Genomic DNA, 14600 nt, shown 5'->3' with positions numbered 1-14600 from the left:
ATAGAACCGACGTACGATTCAGTGAATTCATCGCCCGCACCTTGGACCCGAGCTTCGCATATAAAAGACCTTCCTTGAGCCCCTGGGTGTACTTCAAATAATTCGCTTCGGAATAACTGCACTTCAGAAGTGAGGGTCGGGAAACGGAAGTCCAAGAGTTGTCTCACAGACGCGGGGATATTGAAAATTATGAATGTCATCAGAGCCTGTCAAGACTGTGGCGTTGGTTTCTAATGCATTATGTATTTTTACAGCTTCAATACTTTACCTACTACATCAAATAAGTGGATATGTTATAATTATTTTGTTATATCTATGAACTAACTATACTACGGTACATAACATAATAATATAACGAAAAAAGTTTACAAAGTAGACTATAAAGGCATGTAAAATACCTGCAACTCATGGAAGAGTTCCCGTTCGTCGAGCAGTACGACACGGCAGGCCAGCGTGCGCGGCGCGGGGCACAGACAGTCCATCATACTGCCACCGCAGCGCAACACCGACCCGCTCCACAATACCTGCAAACAAACAAATTCACTTACTACCTGTTACTCGACACTTTGTTTGCCTAACGCTGTGTATCAATTGAGTCTCAGGGCAAACTGTCTCGATTTCAGACGTGAGAGACCTTAAATTATTACGTTTGTAGTCATTACAAAGTTAGGTCCCAAATTTGAGTCTGGAGTTTACCTACTAAAAACCATAAAAAAATTATTTGTCCCATTTTACGTAATACTTTGCAATTTAGAGTTGCAAAATCCTGCTTCAGGATAATAATATTATAGGCGAGTAATACTTTATCTAGCGAACACCTTGCTAGTCTCGACCGTCATATAAAAATAGTGATATATTCAGTTGCAATAAGTTTCGTATTTTTCCCACGTCACATGGCTCTACGGCTGAGATAGATTACGTCGACGTACTACCCGCAATGTGAATGACATAAACGTGACAAATAACTTGGACCGCTGCAGTAGCGCGGACGAACGCGAAATGTCCCCATTACAGTATCACGGCGAGTGTTCTGAAGAGGTATTTAATCTTATCCCTTTCTTTGCCTTCCTTTACACCCGTGTGTATGACGTCAGAATTTTTATGGCGCAATAAAGTTAATCTGATTTTTTATTATAATTAGGTCACTTATATTAAACCACATTTTGAATTACTGCGACCAACTTTGATACACGCATTTATATTTTTTATACATCGGCAAAATATTATTTTCTGTTATAATTTCTCTATATTTATAATCTCTTCCTTATATTAAAACCTCACAAGTCTAAAATGCATTAATGAGCAAAAGAGGAAGCAATTTAATATTACACACCTGGTTTATATTGGTCGCGCGTATTTTTTACGTCCACGCGGGACTTCACAGCGTCTGCGATAGTTACCTTTGATCCGATCTACGTTAGTTAGCCTCGACCGTTCCGATATCCAGAAAATTTCTACACTTCTACTGAACTTTCTAATACGCGCTGGTGCTGTACATGCATTTGCAACCACTAAAAACTGCTTCGTTAGCGAGTCAGACATGCTCGCAGTGGTTTTATTTTCTCAATACCATAAAAAACACGCCCTCGTTTCATCTAGCGAGAAATGTGCGGATGACGTTGAAGATATCAATTGGCGTTAGCACTAGGTTTTATGTGATATAACTACCCGCGGCTTTACTAATATGGGCACCATAATTAATGAAAGAAAAATTGTATTCATACCTAATGATTTCTTATGTTTACGCGAATGTTAGACATTGAAATAAAAATCCGGATTTTATCGTAGTTTTTTATATTATAATTTTCTCCCGATGTTTCGAAGAATTTGCAGACTTTATAGTTGGCGAGGGGGGGTACTTAGGTATACGTCTTTCGAAAAGTCAAAGTTACAATACCTACATTTTACAATTACACAAATTTTGTAAAATAGTTTTATTTCAATGTTCTATTCATGCGTTTTTTAATCCATGTAGCGAATAAATATTGAAACATATAAAGTTAATTGAATCGTAAAAATAAAATATAAAGCTCGGCATAACACTAGGCCCTTATTACATATGATATTGAAATTCGTTACAGTTTCGTGTTTTACATTGTCAGATAGCACAAACGACTTTCATACGAACAGCCTGAAATTTTACCAAGTAATAAATACTATGCCAATAACGCGCTGCGGACCAATCTGTGTTTAAAATTGGATATTGGAAGGACAAGGAATAAAAGTATTTCGCCGGTTTCAAATAAATTAAAACTCAACTGAAAGCTACTGACCTATTTCATTCAAACCAGTATTTACTAAACAATTTTATTAACAAAATCTATGTTTTTTAATTTGTTTTCATATCAATGAAGAATAAATAATTACCTAAGCAACAACAATAAATTTGTCAAGCACATACATCTTATATACAAAACATCTCGTACAATACTTGCAATTCAATTATTTAGGCATATTAATCGAGTTCTTAATTTTTAAGAATCGATTATTAAGTTCAATTCATTCTTGTCACATTCAAATTCATCAAACATAATCCTACCGGAAATCAGCTTTACTCGTTGATACCATTAATTGCTTCACTTGCGGTTTGAACAGTAAACTGGAATTGTCGCCTTCCTTTACAGCATCAAAATTAATTTTATGGCGAACCTTTTATGGTCAAGAATGCGTCTACTTCTAGTACATAATATTACGTAGTTTAATTTAGCCTTCTACGTGATGTCCTTAAAGATCGGTAACACGCCTACGATTTCTTTGCCATTGTGGGTGTTTATTGGGAAAAACTTACCATCTTTAACACCCACACTCTCTTTGTTAACTAGTGAAAAAAATACGGATGAATCTTATATATTCCTACAATAAAATCATTTCCACATTGTCATCGTTTCCCTTTGAGTCCGACCACGCGGTATCAAGGCAAGATCTTTTTACAAAGATTGCAAAAAACTTTTAGTTTTTATGGCCGTCCCCTTACTCTCTTGCCCTCCTAATAAATTCAAAGCCACAGAAATCATATTTTTTTTAAAGCATTGCACATCCTGGAAATGGTTTCATCACCATATGGCTCACGGGCATATGGGTTCACTGCCATCAGACCAACGAAACAAAAAATATAAAAAGGACAATTTAAAAATACACCTTACCTACGACATGACATTATTGATTTATCAGATTCAAATAACAGAATGATACTCTGAAATTATTAGACGACAAGACATTGTCTAGGAACAACACTGTAATCATTAGGGAGGCTCTGGAAAACCCCCTTCTACTAAATGAAATTACAAGAGTTCTATAAATTATTCCACAATTCATTCCATGCCCCTTCTTTCCTCTAGCTGCTACAGTGTACGTGACACACTTTATTTAATTACTAAGCTTCCTGATTCTTCGTTCAATCAGAATGTATCTAGAAATGTATACTTAGTAGTATGTAAGCTATATAATTAGGAAAACAAAGTCAAATTCTATTACACATATGTAACATATTGGATTCTTATGCAGACTGAAATTTAAAAAGTTTTTGTGTAAATAATTTTGATTTGCAGACTATATTATTTGTATATTTTATAGGTTTTTTTATGTCTCTCCAGCAAAAGCAGAGATTTAATATAGTTATATAAGGGACCCTTTTAGGCCCCAATAACCGTATGTAATCCACGCGTGCCGACCACGCTACACTGTCAAGCGCAAAATGAACAATTCGGGTAGTTTATTGCGTGTGATAATTGTTGATTACATTAATAGCAGACTAAAATGGTTTTAAGTTTCATTAAGTTCCTATAGTAATATACTTCGGGACATCTATAGGTACTTAGGTAGCCTAACATCAGCGGTATTCTATCTACAAAGCCAAAAGTTGTTTGAAGTCAATTAAGGAGTTATTTGCAGTCAGACTCAATGGTAAAATCACCAAAGGGTTGGTCGAAACCAAATACATTCTCGTTAAAAGTTCGTCTGGTCGGAGGGAACGAGCGCAGCGCAGGGTCTGTTTTAACAATTTTGTTTTAATTAGTAGCACCACCGTCTATAATAGGCGGATTTGGTTCTACGGATTTGTTTGTAGAGAATTTTTTTAGGTATTTAATTTTGTCCAACGCTTACTTACTTACTTGAGATAACAAATAATGGAGCCAGGAAATTGTTTCCTTTTAAGTACATACATATTTTTTTAATATGGTGATTACACATCTGTATACCTAATAAAGATGTTCGCAGAAAACAACTTATTTAAAAATTAGAATATTATAAAGATTTGTATAGCAATGACATTGAATTTTTATGCAAAACATCAATATCATTATAATACAAATCTAAAAAAAACATATTTATTAAAATGGCTACAGATGGATGAACTGTAGAATTTATTCCAAGTTCCCACGTTACGTTCATTCCAAGTCGGTCAAGAGCGCTTGGACTCGCTCGATGGCTTTTCATTTTCATTGTTTTTCGATGTCTCAGTAGGCTCAAACAGGACTCTTAAAAATGGAATATGGACTAAAAATCATTTTGTATCATGTAGTTAGATTTAATTTAAAGCGACCCGATCAACAACAACTTTATAATTTAAATCAATAGCTTTGGTACCTACAGAAGAAATCTGATAGCAATTGAGTGCGACTTCAAGCGAACTCTAGCAAATGTGTTACAAACAAAGTAACAAGTCACAAGAACCTGCGCCACAAATGTACCGTATCAAGAAACTTGTAAAAACTAGACAAACCAAGAACTGTGGAAACAAACAACGTTCGCCAATACGAGCCATTAATCCGCGCGATCCCGACAGAGATTAGTGCTCCCGCTATTGACCCCACACCCCTCGATTTCCCCACACGTAGAAAACATTTTCCCGCCATTGTCTGACTGAACAGGAAGCAAAAAGAGAAGTAGCGATTGACATCGTAGTTCTATGACAGGCGCGAGTGGAAAGCGAATGGCGTGAATGTTCCTACACTCCGTCGGAACGTATTTTTGTGAGCAATTTTCTCCCTTTATTTTCTAGATAGGCATCCGGAAGTGAATTTAAGCACTTGATAAAGTGTTGCGTTAACATTTCGGAGTTGTCACTATGAAGTATCTCCAACCTTACATTGTCGTTCGTTCTATGTTCATTCACACACTCGTATCACTAAAACAGTACTACTATGTTTTATGAATCTCATGAATTTGATAACGGTTTTTAAGCATTTGAATATGGAACTAATAAAACGAATTTATATTTAAGAAAAAATTAAGTATTCAACTTTTTAAATCACTATAATCAATAAATAAGTATAGTGGAAGTGGAACAAATCGTCTAGATAGAGGTCTAAGGCCATTTAAGTCTATATAAGTCACTGTTGAGATGATTTATTTAATTATCAAACACCAAATTAAGGGTTATCTTTATCCAACATGAAAACAAGATAAAGTTAAAATATTAATATGTTTTGAACCATACCGCTTACGTAACTATGAGAGCGACGTTACGTACTGTAATGGGTTACTTTTCCATTGTCTGTGTCAAAGGAAGGCACATAAAATACATGTCTTACTATGTTAGGTTAATGTTTGTAACGTTTAACTACTTCACGTTATTAATTGAATAGGTTAAGTCATATTTTTTGCTGTCTTGCACTTATTAGAAGAGGTTGGAGAAGTTCTATCATAAACTATTGATATGGCTAGGCATTCGAGTTATATTAGATTATAATATGCAACAATGAAGCAATTGATGCAATGACATAAGTGAAACAAAGTACTTAAAGGACGTGGCAGGGATTTTGATTTTAAACGTATCGTGTATACGTGCATATCATTCGATGCACCGTAGACGACCGCTTCGATACAAGTTAAGTCAGCGGTCAATACACAAAATCATTTCAAAGCATATACAAAGTTGCGAAACACGATTATGAAATGCCCTGGTGTGCTAAAACTTAATTTTAAAACAGATTGATTCATATTTAAATCATACATACGGAATATAAAAGATTTTAAATCTTTTGTAATCGTAGAGTTGCGTGAAATAAAATAACTCAATTTTTTTGCTGGCTTTTGTAGGTAAATGTTTCCTAAGTATTATTATTAAACGTAACTTGACTATTTAATTTTAAACTTTAATAAAGTTACAATGGAAATACCTAACGAGGTTCCCATATGAAACCATTTTAAAGAGGCAGAGTCAATAACATAAACATATAATGTAATATATTTATAATATTAAATATTCAATTTATATAAAAAAGATTGTTCTCAAATAGTTTGTAGATATGGTGAATAAACAGAGGAGTAGGTGCGAGCGGACGCCGGCGCATGCCGACACGCACCTGCCTCGCGCATACTGATGTCGACGTGCGAGTCGTGTGACGCCTGCCATCGTGACCGCCCCGACACAATCTAACAAAGCTTTATAATAGTAAATATTACTTATTGGCTCATCGATAAGGCATTCTAGGACAATGAATTCCAACAACTTACAACAAACGACGTCGCGTCGCAAAACAATTAAAATCAATGTTCATTATGGCAGATTAGAACTTTAGAGAATTTGTCGTTTGTAAACTCAGTCAAACTACTGATATCAGAGGTATTACTAAATTAATGTTATTCTAAATAGAGTCCTATCGATCCAGACACAGAGCCGAATAAATGAATGACAAGCAAACAACCACGTTATTTGACGAGTACGTAGACATAGGTAACCTGTACCATACACATGGTAATTATTTATTACTGTGTACTGGTGCGTTTGACTAACGGAACGTGAATATTTCGTCTGGTTTCACTATATGAATGAATGACTTTGTACCAACGAGCTTTGTACAATCGTAATGACGAACTACGCTTTATAAAATTCGTGTTTGTTTTGAAGCGTATTGTGTATTGTTGTCTATACATTATAGAAAATCGCTAAGTAATAATTAATTGCTTAATTTGCGCTCTATTATTTTATGAATGTGTGAGAGATATTTTCTACTGCGCGGTATAGAATGACGCAATATAACGAACTCCGTTACACCTTTCCGTATTAAGTGAAATGAACCAGCTCAAATTTTATACGGCAATAATGCGCACGCACTGTTCGTGAGTTGCATGTTCGTTGGAGGACCGACAGAACATACTAGCATGTTAGACGTCGATGTAAAACATTAAGAAATAAATTGAGCGGCGTCCGTATCTCGCCGGTCGGACCTCGTAAAGTTTGCACAACACCCACCGTACTTTACACGCTCCAACGCGATAACTTTCGGGCTATGTAAAAATATCACCTCGATAAAATACCTGGCCGTTGTGCGCACATATTTTTACAGTAAATACATCTAAATAGGCCACTCACGTCCAATGCTACAAAAGAAGGTAGCGGAAATTATTTTAAGCGGCGTAGATTCGCCGTTCTCCTTTATCCCGTTTACAGATGTTCCAAATAAGTTTAGAGATAAAAACCTTTATCGAAGACCAACAACACTGAAAATAGCTTCCAGTGTTACTATAAAATCTAATGAGTACTACGTAAACAACAAGTAACAAAGTTACAAACAGTTTATGTTGGAAACACAAACAAACGGTAAAAGTTTCGCTGTTAAAGAATATGGCATGTCTATAATAAAGTCTATGTATAACCTTGAACATTCATCTCTGGTAACAAGAACAAAAAACTATAGCATTAAATAGCAGCCAAAGACCATGAACGTTGTACTTAAACACACTAAATCGAGATTGACTTATAGTTAATTTGCTTTACGTCCAAGCTCCCCGACGCGGATTCAACGAAGAAGTTTAAAATTGTTTTATTTTTCTTTTTTAAATTAGTAGGTACATTTATTATTATGAGTAATTTCCAGTCTCAAATTACGGCAGGTAGCCCACGGCGGTCCCGCTCTCGGCACAATCAGTGAAGGTTGAGTAGCCTGACCATGCGAAGGCTCACGGTTATATGCTCCGGCCCCGCCCACAGTTTAACATTTTTCGACTCGCCTAAGAATTATGTTAGTTCGTATTACCTATTGTGAAGATCAATAATTATATTGTCATTATCTCTGACTAAGTATAGAGTCCAAATTTTAGAACAGTGGAATTAATGATTCTTTCTCTAAAAATCTCTACTTCAGATAAACCGGTCAATTGTGGGGACTCATGCTCTGAGCGGGTTCCATATTATTACATGTTTCTCACCTGATATTTATTATATTGTATCCACTGTATTTTGTACGCGTATAGTAACAAACTTTATCAACCGCTCACGTAGTTACATTATGGATTTACCGCAAATATAAGTTTGTCACGTAATACCACATAGGAATAGAAATAAATAATTTTGGTTTTTCCCTCCATACGTCTAAATTTCATTTTGGCGAATTTCTATACTATATATGAAGACGACAGCTTCCAAACGATTCCGATAGTAGCTAATTTAGCGTTTAATTACTCTTTGAAGCGCCTTTTTTATATCATTACACTGAACTTATTTTTTGCAGTAGTGTGAGGCTAATGACCTTTCATTGTAATTAGATTAAAGAGACTGTATTTAATGTAATCATTAATACCGTTTCGAGACCTATTTTTAATACATTGCTCAAATATAAAACTGAATAGTATTGAGTAATAATATAAATACGTCAAACTCTCAAGTTATGTTTTAATTAAATTAAAATAACAGTACTGTAACTATGGCGAAGACACGGTGAAGGAATTCTCCTTGTAACATTGTGTTACCTCGTCCACAGACAAAATTACCGCGGCAAGATCTAAAAGGAACTGTACTCCCAACTAAAACTACGTGGAAACTTATTTCACTAAAATTTGACAGTCCAGAAGTCCTACAGAAGCTTGTTGAAATGATAAAGAGTTTTATATTGCAATTGTCATCTTTATCGTATTTCATATTTATTTATCTATTTAGTATTTTGTTCAATTCTTAATACCGACCGATTATAATTCATATTATATTCTAGGTAAAGCAACTTTTCGGATCGCTTGACAGGCTCTTGACCGGTTTTTGTCTCATTATCTGAACAAATCTTAAAAAAAAACATCTTATTACTGCAGCCGATCCCGGCGGGTAGCAGAGCATATTATATAATAGAGTAACCAACCTTCCTGTTTTCTCAGGATATGTTCTAGTTATTGTGGTGTCCTGGGATATCCTGGAAAGCTTTTAAGGCACTCCCTCGAGCAAAATGCCTTAAGCATTCGTTTCATACTTTTACGGTGCATCAGTTACGGGTGGGAGTATACAAAGATTTTAGTTCTATTTGAAAATTTTAAACTACAAAAATATTCGTTAAAAAATTGTCTGTCTTATAGTGTCGGATATAAACCAAAGTTACGTGTGTTTTAAGAGAAGATACATTTTAGTGGCATTTTCATTATAAAATTAATAAAACAATAACCACATTATAAAAAAATAATAATAACAAAATTATACATACGATGTTGATTTTTTTTTCTACGTATGTTAAAAAAATTTAATAGATAATTCCTAACAAAACTGTTAGCGCGCCGTTTTATTGGGGGGAGCGCCACAAGCGATGTCCTAGGTTTTACTCCTATTAGGTTATGTATTTCAAAATTTCATTTCATTTAACCTAATTTTCACTACATATTAATATAAATATTATTACTTTATTATTGCGTTGTAATTAAGTAATAAAGTTAAATTGAATTTTCCTGAAATTTTAATTTGGGAAACTTTAATCTTGATTTACTCCGTCCATTGCTGAAAAACATATACAAATCCCTTAAGCAGTCTTTGTATTTATCGCATTTAGACAGAGAAATGCAGCAGGGCTGGTTTGTTATGCATTTCAACACAAATAAAAAATCTAAATTATTTATGCTAGACCATGTTAGGAACACTACCATATAAAACCTAATATATGAGATAGTAACCGTGCAGAATTTTATATTTCCGAAAGCAAAATGTACACTTACGTATAATTTTAATCACACTCATCTTTTAAAGATCTGTCTGGCATGTCGTGTGCCATTAAGTAAGCACTACTCTGAATAATAATACAGTAATCTTTTGGTCGTCATTAAATAATTACGATAACATAATTATTTAAAAAATGTAACATATTATGTGATTTCCTCTTTTAACGTTTATAAACATCCAAAGTATTGATATGACGCTTCTTTACGTATAGTCAGAGAACCCTATTTCGTTTATAGGGGCTAATACGTTTTTTTCCAATTACGGTCATTCTAACCGAAGCTTTGATAGCTGTATAAGAAAGAGAGTCAAAAACCCCCATATTTACCTATACAGCTTTCAAAGCTATTCTTCAATTAGCATGTCCGTACTTGCAAAAAAACGAATTCGCCTCCGTAGACAGAATAGCACCCACTAACTATATTTAAATATTCTTAATCTTAAGTGTCAATGCAATTTAATGTATAACGATATTTTATATCAAATAACATATTTTATTATCTCTACCACGTGTTCCGGTCTTAATCCAAAACTTAATATAACAATTAACGATCTTGCCGTTATTGAACTTTCAAACTAGTATAATAAAGATGATTTAAATTATTACGGGTAAGGTTACGTCGTAATTAAATAGTTTTAGTAACCGACCTTACTATTTTGCTTAAATTAGAATATAGTATAAGTTTTTACTGTTCGAAATTACCTCTTATATCACGATAACATCAGTACAGAAAACAAATATCGATAAATACAATAGGGAACTACACAAAAAAGATATCAGAAATTTACTTCTAAACTCGGAGCTAAACACAAGCTACTTAAATTTCTAGCAGTATTCTGAAACCACAGCGATCCAAACGCGGTTTCACAACACCGATGAAACTTCTTATGTAGTGTTTTATATAATAGGAGCAAGCACCTAGGCACCCACAATAAGCGAATACCTATGTACCAGCAAAGTTGAGACTTGAAACACATTCACGATTAACATACTGAGTTTCGATGGCGCTACTAAACTCGCTTTTCCTTGTATGAGTGAGTAACTAACGAAGAACCTCTCTAAAACTTTGTTTTATGTTCGCACCGCGTTCGCTTTGTGAATTAAAAGCGAAGCTCCTTTCTCACTAAAACGTCCTTTAATGAAACGCGATCGTTGCAAATTTGTCTAAATTTCCGCAACACTGAATACAGCAGGCGTCGCGTCGTCACCGTTTCGCTGGCTAGATACTTACACACTTACCCGCATAACGGCAGATTAAATTATTATATTGGAACTTTGACAATCCCAGTTTAGAGAACTTGGGCAATGTCAGTAGTGATACGGATATTAGTTTGGTACACAATGAAATGCTTCCGCCACAAACACCTCGTCTTCACCCGCCTCTCCAATTTAGTTTCATATGATATTCTATGCGTACAGATTCTTTTTAACAGGCTCCCTTAACACAGCTACCCTACTTTGGGGAGATGGATGAGTGGTGAGAGTACATTAAATGTATATAGAAATGTTATGTTACTAAAACAAAATGTATCTCTAAAAATAAAAAGTTTTCTCAATTGCTGTACGTTAATAATACACTATTAGGTTTTTTTACATTTGTTTGAGCATCGTCAATATTAAAGTTAATTGTGGCTATCTGTATGTGTAGAGCATTGAATAATATTTTTCAATATATAATTAATATAGGTTGGAATCATGGCTATTATTAGGAGCTAACATAAAAATCACCATTATGTACTAGATTTCTTTGGTTTTATTGTTGCTTGTTTGAGTTCGTAATTATTTGTATATAATATGTAAGAAATATCCAAAGCATTTTATTAATATCCATTTTAAATGATCCCAGAACAATGTTCCTTTTTTAAACTCGTAACGTCTACTTATTTCTCGACATCCGCGCATCTACCTTATCCCACCGCTGTATTCCCTAGTCGGTGCTAATAAAGCAATAACAAAGACGAGCAAAAAGTAAACACTCGTTCTGCGTACACGATTATTGGAATGGGACCGCAGAATACTTTGACGGACACAGTTCAATCTGGTAATCGGAAATGGACATTGTACAACAAAGGCTCTATTGTCCACTGTTGCCAGCGAGAGACAACGAGACCGCGCCTCGTTCGGTCACCCATCACAGGCATTATGCTCTCTACGTACAATTGACTAAATAATGCAATCTCCTCAGTTATTGGTTTAGATACGCAATTAGTATTTCAATTTTCATATTCTATAATTTTACACCTTGATACCTGACGATGGGATTTAAACAACTCTGAACAAGGTAAATGGAATAAGTGGGTATCTATTAGTGAAAAAATCAGGTTGTGAATTACGCCACACGCGGACCGCCATTAAAATATATCGGGGGCAAGTGGACACTTGACCCTCTCTTCAAGGTATCATTCGCAGTCTGTTACGAGTCTCCTAATGAAAGTGAATATAAAATGGTACAAAATATCAAGTGGGATTATGTACAGAACTCAAATTATGCAGGAAAAATGCTGTAAAAAAATAAGACAAATATGCATAATCGATATTTGTATCTACTCTACATAAAGCGGTTGACAGTTTCCAAAAATACGCTGTTTTAAGGCAACTAGTTACACTACGTGAGATCGACCTGGTTATATTACCTGTAACACGAGTTAGATAGTAATACTACATTCTCTGGTAACTTTCATCTGGGAACAAAAATATGTACCTATGTATATGTAGACAGTTCACTGTTTAATGAGTTAAAGAAATGTTTAATATACTTAGTTACCTTTATTTCATTTAGGTAAATGTAACGTTAGTTAGGCATTACGTAGCTACATTATCTTTTATCGAACAAGATTATGTAATGAATCTACAATCGTACACATAAAAACTTTGTCTTAACACGCGTGTTAAGCAAAACTAGAAAGTGAGTCATAACAAGTGTCATAACGTGATAGATATGAGATGTGCATACGAGTCTCGTTCCATTCCTTATCTACGGAGATGTGTAGGTTCTGCATAAACTATTTGTTAGAACCAAATGTACTCGTAAGCGAGGCTACTGAATAGCAATCAGTTCCGCTAAGAAACAAATGAGATTATTGCCAAGGTGAGGTAAGTACGATGGATGCACAGCGACCGCGACGTCGTCGTCGGGCATTCAACTCAGCCGTGGCCTCGCGGTGTCCGCGCCGGCAGCCGGAGCCCTGACTCGGCTCACAGTGCCCAAAGGCAAACTACGCACTGTACGCCTGGCAAACCATCATTGTTATAATTCCATTTTGTTATGTGGGCCACCGTATATTTAATAACAAGAAGCTTCAAGCTAAAAACTTAAATGGAGAGGTAGCTTATTTCAACTTATTAGGTAGACAAAACATAAACTGTTTGTAATGTTTATCATTGGTTGGTTAAAACAAATTTTTGAACATGTGAACTACGCAAAAGATAATTGTAATCAAAATGGTACTTACTCTATGATTTAAACTTGCACAACTCTCTTTATTATATTACACAAAAACGGTAGAGTACAGAGTTAAAAAACATTGTCAATCAAATCCCAGATTTTTGCACTTAAATCGTACTTGACAACAATATGAATGACAGAGCCGGTATTTCTAGGAACACTTCACGACACTTTTATTTGGAACTGTCCACATTTTTAAAAATGACTAAAACTTTGTATAACATTTGATAAATATAAAAGTTAACACTGAACCGGGAGCACAACAAGTGTTATAAACAAAAGGGATGGTTTCGCGAGCGTAAGTTATCCGAGTGGGGCGGCGTGCTGCCTGCCGATACACCGAACACGACTCTAATGCCGCCGCCCGCCGGTCAGTGGATGCCGGTCCCGCGTACCCAATTCCAGCTCACCAAGTGCTCAAGACGAGCTCAGATGAAACGATACGTCGCCGCTAACTACCTCCATTACTGCTTTATAGCGGCGCAACTAACACCTTCTTCATACAAAGAGAGCAATGTAAAATGTTATAAACGGTATGTAGAGCAGCCATCTGACGTCGCGTGGGAGAGAAAAGCTCGTTGGGTCTTCGGCTACGTTGTTGTAAGCTGTCGGGTTTAGTTTAGTGGTGCCATCTATGCACGATGTAAACGTTAATTTATAGAGGCGCCATCTACCGCAAAACGTTAGCAAAATCAAGAGGTGTTCACGTTGCTCTATCCTCATAACATTATATTTCTACATCTGGTGAATAGGTGGCTCATATGACAGATTATTTTAACATGGAATACGCGCATATTTTTTTTTTGATTCTAACGTTTTTTAACTATACAATTTTTTTTTATATTTAGTATTATTTGTTTGACAACAGCAATTAGCTTTATTACAATTACATTGGTTAGTTTGGTAATTTTTATCCCGAAGAACTCTACATAGAGCACAGAAAATACATTATAAATATATATTTGCGCTGTATAGCAGTAGAGACTAGATCTGTATAACGATATTAAAATACTTTAAAATAATATCAAGTCTACGTCAATGGTGCATCACTTAAATAATCTCGAATACAAAATTTTAGTGTCCAAAATATTTACCTATAGTCGCATAAATAGATCCTAGAAACAAAGAAACGGTGAACAGTCTATGAACAATTTACAATTATCAATGCCTATACCGCTCTTCTAGATCAAACGGACAAAAATTTGTCTCGGACAAGTGGTAGTTCTCGCAACAACGAGTAA

The 14600-nt window shown here is 35.1% G+C and overlaps 1 protein-coding gene across 5 annotated transcripts in view; it reads right to left on the bottom strand.

Moving 5' to 3' along the window:
- The window catches only part of LOC115454242 (band 4.1-like protein 4), a 41832-nt gene extending 28121 nt beyond the window's left edge, over positions 1-13711 (bottom strand). For all 5 annotated transcript variants that reach the window (XM_030183151.2, XM_030183269.2, XM_030183022.2 and 2 more), the window contains exons 1-2: positions 13367-13711; positions 399-524 (exon numbers count right to left, since the gene is read on the bottom strand). In XM_030183151.2, the coding sequence (XP_030039011.1) occupies positions 399-485 (87 nt within the window). In that variant the 5' untranslated portion in view covers positions 486-524; positions 13367-13711. The remainder of the gene's footprint in view (positions 1-398; positions 525-13366) is intronic.
- Positions 13712-14600: the final 889 nt, after the last annotated feature.

This window comes from Manduca sexta, chromosome 25 (assembly GCF_014839805.1).
Source record: "Manduca sexta isolate Smith_Timp_Sample1 chromosome 25, JHU_Msex_v1.0, whole genome shotgun sequence".
NCBI classification, from domain to species: domain Eukaryota; kingdom Metazoa; phylum Arthropoda; class Insecta; order Lepidoptera; family Sphingidae; genus Manduca; species Manduca sexta.
Note: the sequence above shows the minus strand (reverse complement) of the source record. Positions and strands in the feature narration are given on the sequence as shown.